Below are 17,168 nucleotides of genomic sequence, written 5' to 3' on the forward strand. Positions count from 1 at the left end.
GAACCACTTAAATCCTACTTCTTGTATTTAATAAAATCACTTTTTACTTATTAATTAACCCAGAGCAAGTATTAATACCTGGGGGAGCAAACAGCTGTTCATCTCTCTCTATCAGTGTTATAGAGGGCAAACAATAGATGAGTTTACCCCGTATAAGCTTTATACAGAGTAAAACAGATTTATTTGGGGTTTGGATCCCATTGGGAACTGGGTGTCTGGGGTTGGAGACAGGAGCACTTCTTAAGCTCTTAAGCCTGCAGCTTTTGGGGGACGTGGTTCAGACCTGGGTCTGTGTTTGTAGCAGGCTAGCATGTCTGTCATGACCAGGCAGGGCTCTGAAGTCCCAAATGGCCGGGGAAAACGGGCTTAGAGTTGGTCCTAGCACATCAGGTGGCAGTCCAACGGGGTTCCTGTGACCCAGCCTGTCACAGTGTCTAGCAGCACCAGCTGTGGGATTCTGTCACACTAGGAGCCAGCTCCACCACTAACCATTTTGCTGCCCTAAGCTACTGCTCACCCTGTCTCTCACATTGCTAGTGGGGTTTCTGAGGGACTGCAGGAGTCTCACCCAGCCTTCCTGAGCCAGGAGAGCAGAGACTAGTAAACACCAGCTCAGTCTGGCCTTACCACCCCTTATATTGCCCTAGAAGACCTCGATCTCTACTTCAAGGAACAGCAAATGCAGCATATTCCCAGAACATCAGTGCAGGGCTAAGGACTGGGGTAGGTGCATCAGGGTGGATGGGATGGATGGGGACAAGAGTGTAATACAGGACTCAGAAGATATGTATTTACACATACACTCAAATCTATGTGTAGCCCACATGCACACACATATCCACCTTGACACGTCCATTAAGATTTGGGCACATAAAGCGCTGAAAGCAGAAATCTCTCCCCGAACTATTTGCCAGCCAAACTCTTTCTTTGGCTCCCTTGTTATCCCGGAAGGAGCAACAAGGATACTCATACTAGTTGGCACCAGGATACCCATGTTGGCTGGCAGCGCCTCTCTTTTAAGTTGCACTTCACATCCTCACAATAAAATGCAATCCATTCAGAAACGGTATCATAGCCTCAGCACCAAGGCACTTATCTCTGCCTTCTTCCTCCTGGGCCCCTTTCCCAGCTCTCATCCCTCCTCTGCTGGCAGAGGACGTAGGGGATTATGGAAATCCAGCACCATCTGCTCACTCCCGTGCTGTGAAGCATGGCTCAGAACCCATCTCCTCCTCCCCACGTTAACCAAGATCTGGGAGGAGTTTCCCCCAAAGCTCTTCCTTTCATTCCATTTTTGGTAGCAAATCTCTCCTCATATGACAGGCATTCCTATTCCATACCCCTAACCATTTTTGTTGCCCTTTTCTGAACCTTTTCCAATTCCAATATATCATTTTTGAGATGGGGAGACCACATCTGCACACACTATTCAAGATGTGGGCATACCATTGATTTATATAGATATTTTATGTCTTATTATTTATCCCTTTCTTAATGATTCCCAACATTCTGTTTGCTTTTTTGACTGTCGCTGCACATTGAGTGGATGTTTTCAGAGAACCATCCACGATGACTCCAAGATCTCTTTCTTGAGTGGTAACAGCTAATTTAGACCCCATCATTTTATATGTTTAGTTGGGATTATGTTTTCCAATGTGCATTACTTTGCATTTATCAACACTGAATTTCATCTGCCATTTTGTTGCCCAGTCACCCAGTTTTGTGAGACCCCTTTGTAGCTCTTCGCAGTCTGATTTGGATTGAACTATCTTAAGTAGTTTTGTATCATCTGCAACTTTTGCCACCTCACTGTTTACCCCTTTTTCCAGATCATTTATGAATATGTTGAATAGGACTGGGCCCGGTACAGACCCCTGGGGGACACCACTATTTACCTCTCTCCATTCTGAAAACTGACTATTTATTCCTACCCTTTATTTCCTATCTTTTAACCAGTTCCCAATCCATGAGAGGACCTTCCCTCTTACCCCATGACAACTTACTTTGCTTAAGAGCTTTTGGTGAGGGACCCAGTCAAAGGCTTTCTGAAAAACTAAGTACACTGTATCCACGGGATCCCCCTTGTCCACATGCTTGTTGACCCCCTCAAAGAAATCTAGTAGATTGGTGAGACATGATTTCCCTTTACAAAAACCATGTTGACTCTTCCCCAACAAATCATGTTCATCGACGTGTCTGACAATTCTGTTCTTTACTATAGTTTCAAGCAGTTTGCCCGGTACTGAATTTAGGCCTGTAATTGCCAGGATTGCCTCTGGAGCAATCCTTTTTAAAAAATTGGTGTCACATTAGCTATCCTCCAGTCATCCAGTACAGAAGCTGATTTAAATGATAGGTTACAGACCACAGTTAGCAGTTCTGCAATTTCACATTTGAGTTCCTTCAGAACTCTTGGATGAATGCCATCTGGTCCTGGTGACTTCTCCAGATTTGTCACCTAAAAAGAATGGCTCAGGTTTGGGAAGCTCCCTCACATCCTCAGCCGTGAAGACTGATTCATTTAGTTTCTCCACAATGGCCTTATCGTCCTTGAGTGCGCCTTTAGCATTTCAATCATCCAGTGGCCCAAATGGTTGTTTAGCAGGCTTCTTGCTGCTAATGTATGTTAGGATATAGATATTCAAGCCTGTCTGTAAAGACCTATACTTTAAGAATTTAGGTATATGTTTATCATTAAGCTAGTTATAGAGGTATAAAAGAGAGAATCTGTGTAAGGGCCTCCTCTCACTGTGACAGTCTGAGGCCCTGTTCTTAGGCTAAGGCCTTTGGCTAAGCAACAGAGGCAGCCATAAGCTGGGAAGCGACCGGTCACATCCTCACATTCCAAACTAGTCACATTGAAATAAGGCAATCTGGGGCTGTTGGAAAGGTGATCCGATCTATCACCCCCAGAGAAAGGGAAGAGCCTAGAAGATGTAAAAGGAAATTTAGTTTGGTAGTTTTCTCTCTGGTAAGAACTCAACTTACCAATAGACACAGCTGGGAAACCTTTATGTCTTTATAGATGTAGTTGTGAAATCCTCACTTCTGTATTGTTTTGTCATTATAGTTCCCCCTTTACTATTGTTTATTTGCATGGTCTCTGTCTGATTCTGTGATTGTTTCTGTCTGCTGTATAATTAATTTTGCCGGGTGTAAACTAATTAAGGTGGTAGGATATAATTGGTTAGCTAATCATGTTACAATATGTTAGGATTGGTTAGGTAAATTTCAGTAGAATGATTAGTTAAGGTATAGCTAAGAATATTACTATATAAATTTGAGGCAAACAAGAAGTAAGTTGGGATTCGAAAATAAGGAAAAAGGAACTTGGATTTAAGCTTGCTGGAAGGTCACCCCAATAAACATTGAATTGTTTGCACCTTCGGACTTCGGGTATTGTTGCTCTCTGTTTATGCGAGAAGGACCAGGGAAGTGAGAGGGTAAAGGAATAAGGCCCCTAACGATGTACTTAAAATGTTTTTGCTATTACTTTATGAGGCTTTGGCTAGCTGTTCTTGAAATTCTTTTTTGGCCTTCCTAACTATATTTTTACACTTCATTTGCCAGAGTTTATGCTCCTTTCCATTTTCCTTAATAGGATTTAACTTCCACTTTTTAAAGCATGCCTTTTTGCCTCTCACTGCTTCTTGTACTTTGTTTACGTTGTTGGCACTATCTTGGTTCTCTTACTAAGGTTTTTAATTCGGGGTATACATTTACGTTGAGCCTCTATGATGGTGTCTTTAAAAAGTTTCCATGCAGCTTGCAGGTATTTCACTTTGGGCACTATACCTTTGAATTTCTGTTTAACTAACGTCCTCATTTTTGTGTAGTTACCCTTTCTGAAATGAATTGCTCCTGTGGTGGGCTGTTGTGATGTTTTCCCCGCCACAGGGATGTTAAATTTAATTATATTATGGTCACTATTACCAAGCAATTCAGCTATATTCACTTCTGGGACCAGATCCTGTACTTCACTTACGACTAAATGAAGAATTGCCTCTCCTCTGATGGGTTCCAGGACTAGCTGCTGAAAGAAGCCGTCATTTAAGGTGTCAAGAAACTTTATCTCTGCATCCCGTCCTGGAGGTGACATGTACCCAGTCAATAATGGGGATAATTGATGATTGAGTTTTTTATTTTTATAGCCTCTCGAATCTCCCGGAGCATTTCAGTCACTATCACCATCCTGATCAGGTGGTCAGTAGTACATCTCTGCTGCTATATTCTTATTGCTCAGGTATGTAATTACTATCCATAGAGATTCTATGGTACAGCTGTATTGGCCATGGTGAGCAGCTTGCTCGGAACCCGTCGGGCTTCAGCTTCAATTAGCAGCCACCCCGGAACCTGCCCCACAGAGCAGAAATCGATGCATTTCTCTCCATACGGAGTTGGTGGCTAAAGTGCAGTTTACAGGTCAAAACTGCTCCAAGTTCTCCAATGCAGCCCCTGGCTAGTGCGATGGGCAGAGTCCACGAGTTTCAGCAGATGTTTCATTCCCAGCTAGATAGCCTTGTTGCTGGAGAGGTGCATGCTGGGAGTTGGAGCTAGAGATGGGCAAAATTTTTTGCAGCAAATAGTAAATTTGCTGAAAAATGCATGGGGGGTGGCAGGATTGAAACTATTCGCAAATTCAGGTCAAATTTAACTAATAGTTTGAGCCAAAAAAAAAATTCGGAAATGTTTGTGGAAACGAATCGTTCCAACGTTTAGTTTTGAATCAACAATGAAAAGTTTTGTGCACCCTCGATTCATTATTTTTTCTTTGGGTTTTTCATTTCAGTGAGAAAACCTGGAAAAAAAAAATCAGTTTTGATTGGAAACTAACCAAATTCTTTTTCTGTATTTTTCGGTTTCGCCCCCAAACAAAAATAATCAATTGTTTGCCCAGCTCTCTCCTCTCCATACGTTTTAGCCATGGAGCGTTGCCTGGAACCAGCAACATGAGAGAGCGGTCACTCAACACACGTCAGACCCGAAGGAGGACGCACAGCACCGAACCTAATTACTGAGGGGAAGAAGAGAGTATACAAGGCGTGGATCTACATGGAAAAGGAATGCATCGTATCCCAGGAGCTCACACAAATACATAACTGCATGTGAATCCTCATACAATTACACATTCACAAAAGCATGCACATGTTCCCCTGGACAGGTCTTTCTGGCTTTGAGAATTATTCATTCAGGAGGCAGGACCAGTACCGTGCGACATAGGTGACACCCCCATAGGACAGGCAGTGGATTACAAAAGGCAAATGTTTTCCAGAACTAGTCACGTTAGGCAGTTTGCGAGCTACCCACTGGCTGGAGAGGGCTGGCTCAGCTCATTCATCAGCTGTACAACCAACGTGTCCGGGGAGAGGACAAACCCAGAGGGGAGGTGAATGTGCTGAATGGATTTGTCCTTGCGAACAGCCAGCTCCGTCGGGTCGGTGCCAGCCAGTTTTATGCCGGAACGCAGCAAGAAACCGGCTCTTGGGAATGGAAACGGAAAGAATTTGTGACTTGTACAGCCAAAAAACATATTTACCGCATTTATTTATAACAGAGACCGGGGGACTTGCATGCACATAGCAAGAGACGTTGCCTGGCTCAGAGTGTACACAATCTAAAGAGACGAGACAGACAAAAGGTGGGAGATTATTATCCGCACTTTAATATGGGAAATCGAGGCAGAGAGAGGTAGAAAGTGACCCGCCCCCAGCCACGGGGTGAGCCAGCGTCAGAGCAGGGAATAGAACCTACAGCTCAGCGCCTTACCGACAAGACCATCCTTCTTCCCCAGACTGCCTGTAATTTCAACAGGTGGCTTCTATTCTAATTTGGGACTGACTGGAAGGATTGTTTAGTGCCAGAATGAGACCCGTGGACTGTCACGGTGTTGTGAGCAGAGGGAAGGCACCTGTCCCAAAGCCAGTGGGACAGCCCTGATTCACAGCCTGCAAGACAATTAGAGTCTCGAGTTCACCTGGGAACATGCCTTACCCAACAACACAAGATGATGGAGGGAGGAAGTGCGGGCCAGTGGTTATGACACTAGCAGAGATGCGAGAGAACTAGGTTCAAGTCCCTCCTCCGTTACTGACTCTCCTGTATGACCTTGGGCAAGTCACTTAGCCTCTCTGTGCTCAGTCCCCCATCTGTACAATGGGTAGAACAGCCCTGCCCTACCTCACAGAGGTGTTGTGAGGATAAACACGTTAAAGATTGTGAGGGGCATACTACAGAGAAGGACGGCATGGAAGTACCTAAGATCGATAATGTCAGCGCACTATCGACACCACATCAGCATCAAGATAACACAGTGCGATAACCCGGGACACACAACATTATGCCATTGCTTGGACACAAATACTGCCGGGGCACCGGGTGATGACTGCATCCTGTAATGCACAGTCCAGTGTCCCCCACCCACAAATGCATGATGGCTGCTCTAGGCGATCCATTAGCTGAAGAGAGAAGCCTTCATGCTCTGATGATCAAAGATAAGAACTTGAAACAGAAAGAAAAGAAAAGCGCTCTGGAGATTAGAGAGATACACATTTGATTTGCGGGAAAAGACCCAGGGTGGGGGCCCACGACCAAGACACTTGGTGACCTGCCTGCAAATGCTACGGCACTCCCACCATATAGCCTAAGCTTCCAGCAATTGGAAGTTCCCACCATTCTTACAGAATTTTCTGCCTCTGGAAGCAGAGGGGGGTGTGTGCCTGGGAACATGCATGTTTTTATATATAAATACACACACTAGCTAATCACTTGCAGTGATTCAGAAAGCCTCGGCGGGTGCCAGCAAGACCTTTCGGGCTAATAAAATAGTCACTGACTACGATAAGTCATAGGCTTAAGAGCCTAATTCTTTCTTACTTAAAGACACACTGCAGTGCTCCTCCAAAAGGGGTCCAGAGGGAATGCATAGCAGGTCCTGCTCTCTGTTCGTTTCGGCCAAACCTTCAGTCTTAAGCCGGCTTCCATGTTTGCACCCACGATCAGGGCCTTAGATCTGTTCAGGCATTTATATTACACTCATCCCTGGTGGAGCTGAGACCCCTAGTGATCTACCTGACCTAAAGTGCTGGCCCAAAACACCCCCCCTCTTCACACCCCAATTCTTTTCACCTGCAATTTGTGTGCACAACAAATGGAGGCTAGCATTTGTAAATCTGTCTCTTTTGGTCTTACTTCTAACCAGCAAGCCCTTTCCCTTAAGGGGACTAAGGGACGGCTTCCCCAGAGGAATGAGGGGGCTGGCGGTACTGATCCTATATAGAATTCTGACAAAGAAGCGATGCTCTCTGCTGGTGATGCGTTCTGGTCTATAATAAAGCTAATGCGACTTTCCCTATATTGAGGGTTAGTCTTTCCGAATGGTTAGAACAAGGAATTGGGAGTCAGGACTCCTGGGTTCTTTCCCAGCTCTGACTGAGCTGTGTAACTTTGGGCAAGTCACTTGGGGCCTGATTTTCAGCAGTGCTGAGCGCCAGCAACTGGATGGAGGGGTGGGGGGGTTCAGCTCTTCTGTAAATCAGGTCCTTCACGTTCTCCGTTCCTCTGTGTGTAGAGTGGGGAGAACCCCTACCTCAAGAGCGGAGGTTTAATGTCTAATTTGAGATCCTCACAGGGTGGGTGCTGAAACAGCGCAAAGCATTATCACAGGCCACTTCACCTTGAGCAGAGCGGAGCTGCTCCTTCATGTTTGTAGCACCAATGGGGGCTACACTTCAGTCCCCCCAGCCCCTGAGTTCACCAATAAGCCTTCCCCGTGTGATGCAGAGGAGAGAGTGCATTGCTGACCAACCGGAAAGCCTGGAGACTCGTGCTGGGTGCCGCCCTGTCGCTTTAAGAGCTGGATGGATTCTTTGGGAAAAAGCGGTTCCACCCCATATCTACAGGCTGCCAAACCCATTATCCTGGGGGGGCCCCCAGGCTGGGCTCCAGACAGGGGAGCCCCAGATGAACAGCTTTTCAGGGGATCAGCCCTCACCCGCACCTGTCTGCCCGCAGGGCCATGGTGCTGAAAGAGGCCCCCTCTCTCCCCAGCCAGCCAGGGCCTGGGAGCGGGTACACGGTGATCCCGCGGCTGTAGTGCAGAGTGACAGCACCCACCTGAGCCCAGGGAGCTCCCGGCATGTGAAATGCTGCACTGAGAGGTGTCACCCCTTGTTGCATCGCACCGTAGTGCCAAAGGGAGGTGTGCCAGGCAAGCCACGATGATAGCCCCAAGCCCTGCAGGGGAGCATGGGCCTTCACCAGGCCTGAGGGGGCCTTGCAGACAAAGCAGAAGAGGGAGGGATGTACTCTGCTTAGGGATAGTACCCTGCTCCCGCTTCCAAACCCTGTTCACTGATAGACCCTTCACCCCACAGAGGCCCCCACTCTCAGAGGGCATCTCCCCATCACCCCAAGCCTAGCCCGTCACTTGCCCTTCTACCCCCTCATTACCGGACAACGTCCTCTCTAACAAGCCCTGTCCACCCACCACCTCCCTGCACAGTCATGGCTGGGCTCCCCTCCAAGCTGCATTCACAGACGGACTGCCCCCTCTCCAGACACACAGAGCGTCCTCCACGCTGAGCTCCACTCACACCTCTCACCTGTGCCTCCCTCCAAATTCCAGCTCACAGACCGACCCTCCTCACCCAGCCCGCGCCACATCCCAGACAGGCCATCCCCTCTCCGAGCGCATCCGCACAGCCTCTCCCCTCCCCTGGGATGATCACAGCACGCAGATTGCTACCAGCTCTCTCTGCCGCAGCTTTGCTCCCGTCCTGCCGGGCGGGGCGTCCCGCCACACTACCTTCTATGGCGGCACACGGCAAAGAGCGACTGTGGCCCTGGCTGGCGTGTATCTGCGCATGTGTGTAAGGCACTGCATGGGAGGCGAAAAGGGGACCGGTGGCCTCAAAGCTAGGAGGACAGGGTTGCTTGGAGCTAGCCTTTGCTTGGAGCATAGCTGCACCCCAGAATGCCAGGGAGCAGCGAGAGGAAGGATTGCCCAGTGGCTCAGGCACTAGCCTGTGCGACAGACCCAGATCAGGGGGGTACAGGAGTCTGGTGGAAGGCAAATATATTGGCCACTGGACGAACAGGTTTCTGTTCCCTAAGTCACCAGAGCAGGGGCTGCCCTAGAGCAATCGGGAGCCTGCCAGAACCAATTAAGACAGGCAAGCTAATCAAGACACCTGGAGCCAATTAAGAACTTTCTAGATTCAGTTATGGCAGGCAGGCTAATCAGGACACCTGGTTTAAAAAGGACCTCCCATCAGTTAGTACGGGGGCGTGCCAGGAGCAGGGGGTGAGAATGCGTGCTGCAGGAGGAGTGAAGAGTTCAAGCGTGATCAGGCTTCAGGAGGAAGATCCTGCAGTGAGGACAAAGAAGGTGCTGGGGGAAGGCCATGGGGAAGTAGCCCAGGGAGTTGTAGCTGTCACGCAGCTGATAGAGGGAACATTGTGGACAGCTGCTATCCACAGGGCCCTGGGCTGGAACCTGGTGTAGAGGGTGGGCCCGGGTTCCCCCCCATCTCCCCAACTCCTGAACAGACACAGGAGGAGTTGACCTGGTCTGTGAGAAACACCAGAAGGGAAGGTCTAAATCTGAGAGGGATCTGCCCTGTCCCCAACCCACTAGGCAGGACACAGAGACTGCGGGGATTGTTCTCTGTTTCCCCCATGCTGGCCAGTGATGAGGTTAGCTGAGTGGATGGGCAGGTCTGAGCCACTAGCAAGAGTGGCCAAACTGAGAGCTGCCGTGAATCTCTGAGGCAAGCAAATCCACCAATAAGCGCGGGACCCACCGAGGCAGAGGAGGAACTTAGTCACACCTGGGACTTGAGAGATCCAGGTTCAGTTCCCTGCTCTTCTGCCGTGGAAGTTCTGTGGACAGGAGGTCAGACTTGACCGTCACAATTCCGGTCTTGGAATAGTGGGCAAGTCACTATTGAAATTAATGGAGCTGTAACCAGCTGAGGATCTGGTTTTCTGTTCCTCAGTGTCCCATATGTGAAATGGGGACAACCGCACTGGCCTGCTACTCGTGGGTGTTGTGAAGACAAATACATTGAAGAGTGTGAGGTGCTATGGCAGGGGTGGGCAAACTATGGCCCGCAGGCCACCATCTGGCCCATCAGAGCTTTTAATCCGGCCCTCAGCTCCAGCTGGGGAGTGGGGTCGGAGGCTTGCCCTGCTCCGCGTGGCTCCCGGGAAGCATCCGCTATGACCCCCCTCTGGCTCCTACGTAGTAGGTGGAGGCATGGTCAGGCAGCTCTGCACGCTGCCCCGTCTGCAGGTGCCCCGCAGCTCCCATTGGCCGGGAACAGCACCTGCAGATGGGGCAGCATGCAGAGCCATGTGGCCGTGCCTCCACGTAGGAGCCGGATGTGGGAACATACTTCCAGGAGCTGCTTGAGGTAAGCGCTGCCCAGAGCCTGTGCCCCTGAGCCCCTCCCGTGCCCTAATCCCCTACCCCTTCCCTGATCCCCCTTCCATGCTCTGAACCCCTCGATCCCAGCCTGGAGCCCCCTCTTGCATCGCAAACCCCTTATTCCTGGCCCCACCCCAGAGCCCACACCCCCAGCTGGAGCTCTTACACCCCCCCCCCCCCGCCACACACACATCCCAACCCCCTGCCCCAGCCCGAAATCCTCATTTCTGGGACCCCACCAGAGCTTGCACCCCCAGATGGAGCCCTCACCCCCTCCTACACCCCACCCCCCATTTCATGAGCATTCATGGCCTGCCATACAATTTCTATACCCCGATGTGGCCCTCGGGCCAAAAAGTTTGCCCACCCCTGTGCTCCGGTGATGGGGGACAGGGAAGTACTTTAGATAGAGTGAAAGAGCAGGGCTGCACCTGCAGCAGACCATTTGCCTAATCAATGGCAGGAAAGACCGTGTATTACTCATTGGCTCCAGCTACACTCGAAGCAAGGAACCAACTGCAGGGGGCAGCCCCCGTGTCTTAGTGCATCTGCCCACAGCATGCACCTTACAGCTGCGGTTTCACCCGGGCACAACACCACAAGGGGCAGGGTACCGGAGAACCAGCCCTGCCGTCTCTGCGAAGGTTCCCGACCGCAAACTCCTGGGCTAGAATATCGATGGCAAGTGAACATAGCAGAGGCATGCTTCCGACTGCACGTGAATGGGCATGGGTGTGTTTTTGCAACAGGCACCCAGCTTCAGTGGCGTCTCTTTTCTGGCCCGACGAGGGCAGCGGGGCTTGGCCTTGAACAGGAAGGGAAGGAGGAGGGGAGATGGGAAGCTTTGCAACATGACATTGCGCCAGATTTCAACTTCCCTTCTCCCGGTGCTGCACTAGCTAAACCGCAGCTCAGGGGCTCCCCAGAAAGAGGAAGGAAGCAAGAGGCAGCGTGCAAGGACGCTGCGAATTCAAAGCTTGGGCCATTAGAAGGGGAGTAGAGATGGGGCTTTTTGCTGGGGGAGCAACTAACCCTCCATGTGCTTGTGTGGTGTCAGACTAACCAGACCCAGGGGTACTGGGATGGAAATCAGACTGCTGCCCTAGCTGAGGTGTGGGTATGAATCCATTCAGCTCAGATGTATATTAACCCTGGAGACAGACCGCCTCATAAGCGGGCAAGCTGAGGGGACAGATTCTGAACCTTAGAGGAAATCCAAGCTTCAACCCGTTACAGGCCACGCTGGCAATTTGGCAGGAGCCCGATCCTCAAAACTGCACCTGAGTTGCATAAACTGGAGCAGCTCACAGCCACCCTCTCTGGTTTGTGGAGGTACGGCCTGGGAAGGCTAACGATCCCTGCATGCAGCGCCCCTGTTTGCTCCTCGAGCATCTACAAGGGCAAACCTGGCCGGATGAAAAGGGAACCAACCACAGCATCCACCCTGCTCTCAAACCACAAGTGAATCTCTTCAGAAGTTCAGAAGAGCTTGGGTAATTTATTCTGTAATTTCCTGGCTGCCTTGGCCCTTTCTGCTTCTGGCTCGGATCAGGGCTGCCACAATATCATAAAAAGGGCAGGTCTTGAGCAATCTCTGGCCAGAAGGCAGCATGCTCCAGTGGCTAGAGTGCTGGACTGAGAGGCAAGAGACTGAGGTTCTATTCCCTGCTGTGTGACCATGGGGAGTCACTTCACCTCCCTGTGCTTGGTTTTCCCCAGAGCGAATGATACCTCCCCATCTTAAATATTATTACTATTTTAAAATCTCCCATGCAGCCTGCTCTTGGGAGCCTGCCGGCCCAATGTGTCAGCCCCAAAAGCACATAGGGAGAAACATCTGCAATGTGGGGTGCTTATCCCAATATCTGGCCTGTTTCAGGCTCCCTGGACGTTGTACCTTTGCTCTCAGCCGTAGGCGGTCAATGGTGTTCTCAGCCTCCGCGTACTTGGTCAGCAGTTTGTGGTAGTCCTCCTGGAAGGAGAGGGAGGAGAGCACACGTCAGGGTCATGTAGGGGTGTTACTGTCACTGAGTTTTACATAGCAACATAAATGTCCAGCTGGGGGAGGGTGGAGGCTGAAGGAGCAGTTAGCCACCGGGTATGAAAGTGCCTGGGGCATGTGTACACAGACACACATACACTGCACATGGAAACACTGCAGAAACATATGCCTCAGGTAATAGGGACTTCAGAATTTAGTCTGCAAACCAAGAATCAATACATCAAAAGATTAGTTCCCCCTCTGAACACATGCGCACACGATATTCTACCTGAGCAAGTGACTCTGGTTTCCCTGCTGTTAATCCTAATGCCCTGTCATTAACACCCCATGCAATGATCTGCCCCATGGCAGTGCTGACCGGGATTCCAGAGGGATGAGCATCCCCTGTCAACATGGTCTCCTAGTCCAGAGGCGACACCGTACAGGTGAAGGCTCCAACATTTATTCCCTCCAAGTTCTGCGGCCCCTTTCTGCCCAGCTTCTTGCAGGAGGGAAAAGGGGGGGGGGGGGCCCTCTGATTTCAAACCTGTGTCGAGATCCCTTGTCTCTCTCCTAATGAGGTTTCCCTGGTTTGGGAGAGGTGGAAGTTACCTGCAGCTGCTTCACCAGCTCCGTGGCTTGCTGCGGGGACCTGAACTCCTCGGGCACCATGGCGGTGGAAGGGGTAGGGTATTTTTGCGGGGATCCCTCCGTGCTGCTCAGCAACACCTCCCGGACGATCTCCGCAGGAGACTTGAAGACCACGGGGCTCGCTGAGCCCCTGGCCCTCATGGGCAGAGTTCTGCCCCGCGGAGGGCGGTAACTCTGATCGTCCTTTGGGAACTTCACCCGCGGCTCCACCTTGGACAAATCCGGCAGCGGGTAGTTGAGCTGGCCTCGCCCGTATCGCGAGGCATCGGCTGCAGCCAGGGATGGCCTGACGGGGCCTGACTTGGGCGAGCCAGACCGTTCTGCCTGCTCCCCGGCATTCCCCTGGGGGCTCAGGGACCTGGACTGCCTGCTAAACTTGGAAGGGAGTGCTGGGGAAATGGCCTTCTTCAGCTTCCGAGCCCTGTCCTGCTGCTGGCTGCCAGCCTGCCGTAGGGAAGGGGAAGTCTTTGTTGCCTGGAGCCTTGAGCTCTCCGAAGGTTGAGACGGAGGCACGGGGCGGTGGTGGGATGCCCTCGCTCCATCAGCGGAGGTAGCCTTGGAGACTATTCGGGGCAGGTCCTCCACGCTCTCAGTATAGGAGGGGTCTGGGAAGGTCTCTGCGTCGATGCTCGGGGCATTCTGAAGGTCTTCCACAGACAGGTGGTGCAGGAGGCTCAGGCTCCAGTGGGGGGAATCGGCCAGCGGGCTCAGATTGGGGCTGTCCAGCTGCCCGCCTGAGGGCGACGAGAACCCCATTTCTGTGGGGAACTCAGGGCTCTCTCTGAGCCGGCTCTGGCTTTCAAAGACATCAGCTCCAGTTCTCTGGCTTGGCTTGGGGGAGCACTCCGGCAGGGTGCTGGAGAGGGGCGGGCTGACGTCTGAGTGTCCCGAAAGCTCCTCTCCGCCATCCGTGGTGAAGCTGAAGGATTTGCCATAGTCCCTGTACAGAGCCTGGGCGTCCCGCAGAGCATCGGGGCTAGCGCTGTACTCTGAGCCATACTGGCCCTCGAAAGAGAGCTCTGGGTAGCCCTCCCCTTCACTCCCTGCCTCCCAGTCCCCCTCCTGTCTCTCCACGTCCCCTGAGCTGGCTCGGTCCTCATCCTCTTCAGTCATGTCTAGCTGCCTGTCTCTCTGTGGGTGCCAGTGGGCTGGGGAGGTTAGGTCCTCCTGTGTCCCATCATGCTCTAGCTCCTCACCATCATCTGGAAAACAAACAACAGTGCTGCCGTCACCAAGTGCTCGATGGTTTTTGTTCATTTGATTTTTGCCCCATGAACTGAACCCCAAAACTGCTCAGGAGAATTGGGTTCTATTCCTGGCCTGCCACTGGCTTGCTGAAGGACGTTGGGCAAGTTACTTCCCTGTCCCATGCCTCAGTTTCCCCATGTGTAAATGGCGGAAATGATACTGACCTCCTTCGTTAAAAGTGCTCTGTAAGAACTAGGTGGGAGTATTATTATTCCTACAAACATGGTTTTTGTTTTGTTTTTTAATAATAATCCATGCTTTTTGCCCCTATATTTTCCTGCTGCAGAGAGTCCCACAGGTCATGTTACTTAGAGAAATAGAGATCACACATACGTAACTGTAATTCTTTCCGGTTCTGCCATTTTAAAATATACTGCCTTTTAATCCTTTCCGAGTGCCCTCTTGTTCCGTTACAAGATGGGAGCAGCCTGAGTGGCTTTCTCCGCACCATGCATACATTTCTAGACCTCCAGCATCCCTCTTTCCTATTCGCCAAGCCAAGCCAACTAGTCCTTGGGTAAAATATTTAAAAGTGCCTTAGCAAGCTAGGTTCATTGACTTCCAGTGAGGCTCCCAAGTGTCCAAGTCACTTTTGAAGATAAGACTCAGGCGCTTTTGAATATTTTACCCTTAATTTTGTCAACCTGGAAAGTCATATGGAAGCTTCCCTTGCCTAGCGGGTCCAATTCTCCTCTCACACCATTTTAACGCTGGTGGAACTCCATCAACTTCAGTGGAGTTTCTCCTGTCCTGCTGGGGTACATCAAGAGTATCAGGACAAACGTCCCCAATCATTTTTATTGTCCCTGCTTTGGGATGTTTCTATTTCTGTTACGGCTTTACGGGGAGATGGCCAACCCTTGAATGCTATCTTCCAGAGTAGGACTTCAGTATATATGCAACACTGAGAATATATTTAGGGGGGTCATCATCTCATTAACCACATGAAGATATTTGCATATTATTCCTTTGCCCTCAATACAGGCTAAGGCTACATCTACCCGGCAGTTGGGAGGCATGGCTGAGCTAGAGGAGATGGAGCTAGTGTACTAAACAGAGAGGTAGCCGCAAGGGCAGCGGGATGGGCTAGTCACCCGAGTACAGTCCCCACCCGGTACTCTAGGTGCATAGTCAGGCGGCCAGTCTGGCCCTCCGCCCATGCAGCTGGATCACAGGTCACCATATGACCTGCAATCACCCTTCCCAACGGCAGTGCAGGCAAACCCTGGATATCTTCTTGACTCTTCCGGCCACCACTGAGCAGATGCCGGCAAGGACAGCTCGGTCTTTTACAACGAAATCCAAACCCACCACTGCATCTGACCAGCCCTTAAGGATTTCTTCCCCGACGCATTACTTTGCCCTGGACGGCCCTAACATTCACCCGCCCCCACCCATTTGCGTGGCTCCTTTTTTCAGCTCCTTCCAGAGTTTCTCACAAAATCTTCCTTCGTCCCAATTCACTGAAATGTTGGTACCATCAGGAAATGTTACTGCTTCCACTGTTCCCTTCCTAGTCCAAGGTCTTAAACTCCTCAGCATTAGCGTGGTTTCCCTTTTAACCGTCATACACACTGACCAGTCCATCCCCGGGAACAATCATCATCCCCAGCCATTGGAATGCAAGGTGCAGAGAGGAAGGGTAATATTTTCTGAAATGCCCAAATGATTTAGGTGCCGATGTTGCAATCTGGGCTCCTTTGTGATTAGGGCCATGTCTACACAGCGAAGAAAAACCCCAGCCAACTTGGGCGCAGGTTGCGGAGCCGTTTCGTTGCTGTGTCGACATCACAGTTCAGGCTGGAGCCCCAGCTCTGGGACCCTCCCACCTCTCAGGGTCCTCGAACCAGCCCGAGCCCAGACATCGACATGGCAGTGAAACAGCCCCACAGCCTCAGCCCCACGAGCCTGAGGTGGCTGGCACAGGCCAGCTGCGGGTGTCTGGTTGCTGTGTAGACTTAGTCTTAGGCGCTTGTGAAAATGTACTGCAGGTGACTTGCCCCAAGACACAGCCGCAATCTGGTATCAAAGCTGAGAACAGAAATCAAGATTCTCCTGGCTGGGGTTTCATACTTCTAGGCTGTGTCCTGACCAGCACTAGTCCTGGTGTTTGCTCCCCACGGAGATGCCAGCTGTTAACATCTTTCCATGCTGCGCAATGATCATTTATTTATTCCAACTCTGGGCTTCCTAGCTAGCAACATGCTGGGACTTTGCCTCTTACCATACAGTTCGAAAGGTTCCCTCACAGAAAGCAGATTTCTACCAACACATATGGACTGCAGCCCATAACTGTGGCCACACTGAAAGGTAGATGAGGTAGACGCAGGTCCATATTCCCTGCACAACACCTGATGCAGCTGGCATTCCCCTCCTGTGTGTCAGACATGTCAGGGGAAAATCTGCTTGAGTGAATTTCCTGAGAACTGGCAATTCCCAACAGGAGGGCTTCTCTAGCCTGCAGCCATAGCACCTTCAGCCCAGATCCTGCCAGGTCTCATAAGCTGAACGACATCAGACCTAGTCAGTGTTCGGGTGAGGGACCTCCAGGAAAATGTTAAGGCATTGCAAGGATGGGCACTGGAATTCCCACAGGTAGCGCTCTCTTTGCCCCAGTGCTGTGACGCTGAATGAGATTATTCACTGCAGGCCCTCATCCCTGCATGAAAGGGATCCTGAAAGACCCTCAGTGTTTTCTGCAGGTGGAAGGACGCTGCTAATAGGTGTGTGCTGGCCACATGCCAACTGCGGTTTCAATCAGATACAGAATGGCTCCTCCCTTCCTGTACTAAACTGTTGTGAGGCGCACATCCGATGGGTTCAGTGTTCTACCCCAGAGGTAGCTGCATTTTACTGGCAATA

At 50.8% G+C, this 17,168-nt stretch overlaps 1 protein-coding gene across 3 annotated transcripts in view; it reads right to left on the minus strand.

The window, feature by feature from the left end:
• Positions 1–17,168, minus strand: part of AKNA (AT-hook transcription factor) — a 72,234-nt gene that overhangs the window by 27,901 nt on the left and 27,165 nt on the right. For all 3 annotated transcript variants that reach the window (XM_073313988.2, XM_078849041.1, XM_078849042.1), the window contains exons 3-4: positions 13,020–14,260; positions 12,324–12,398 (exon numbers count right to left, since the gene is read on the minus strand). In XM_073313988.2, the coding sequence (XP_073170089.2) occupies positions 12,324–12,398; positions 13,020–14,260 (1,316 nt within the window). The remainder of the gene's footprint in view (positions 1–12,323; positions 12,399–13,019; positions 14,261–17,168) is intronic.

This window comes from Lepidochelys kempii, chromosome 16 (assembly GCF_965140285.1).
Source record: "Lepidochelys kempii isolate rLepKem1 chromosome 16, rLepKem1.hap1, whole genome shotgun sequence".
Classification (NCBI taxonomy): domain Eukaryota; kingdom Metazoa; phylum Chordata; order Testudines; family Cheloniidae; genus Lepidochelys; species Lepidochelys kempii.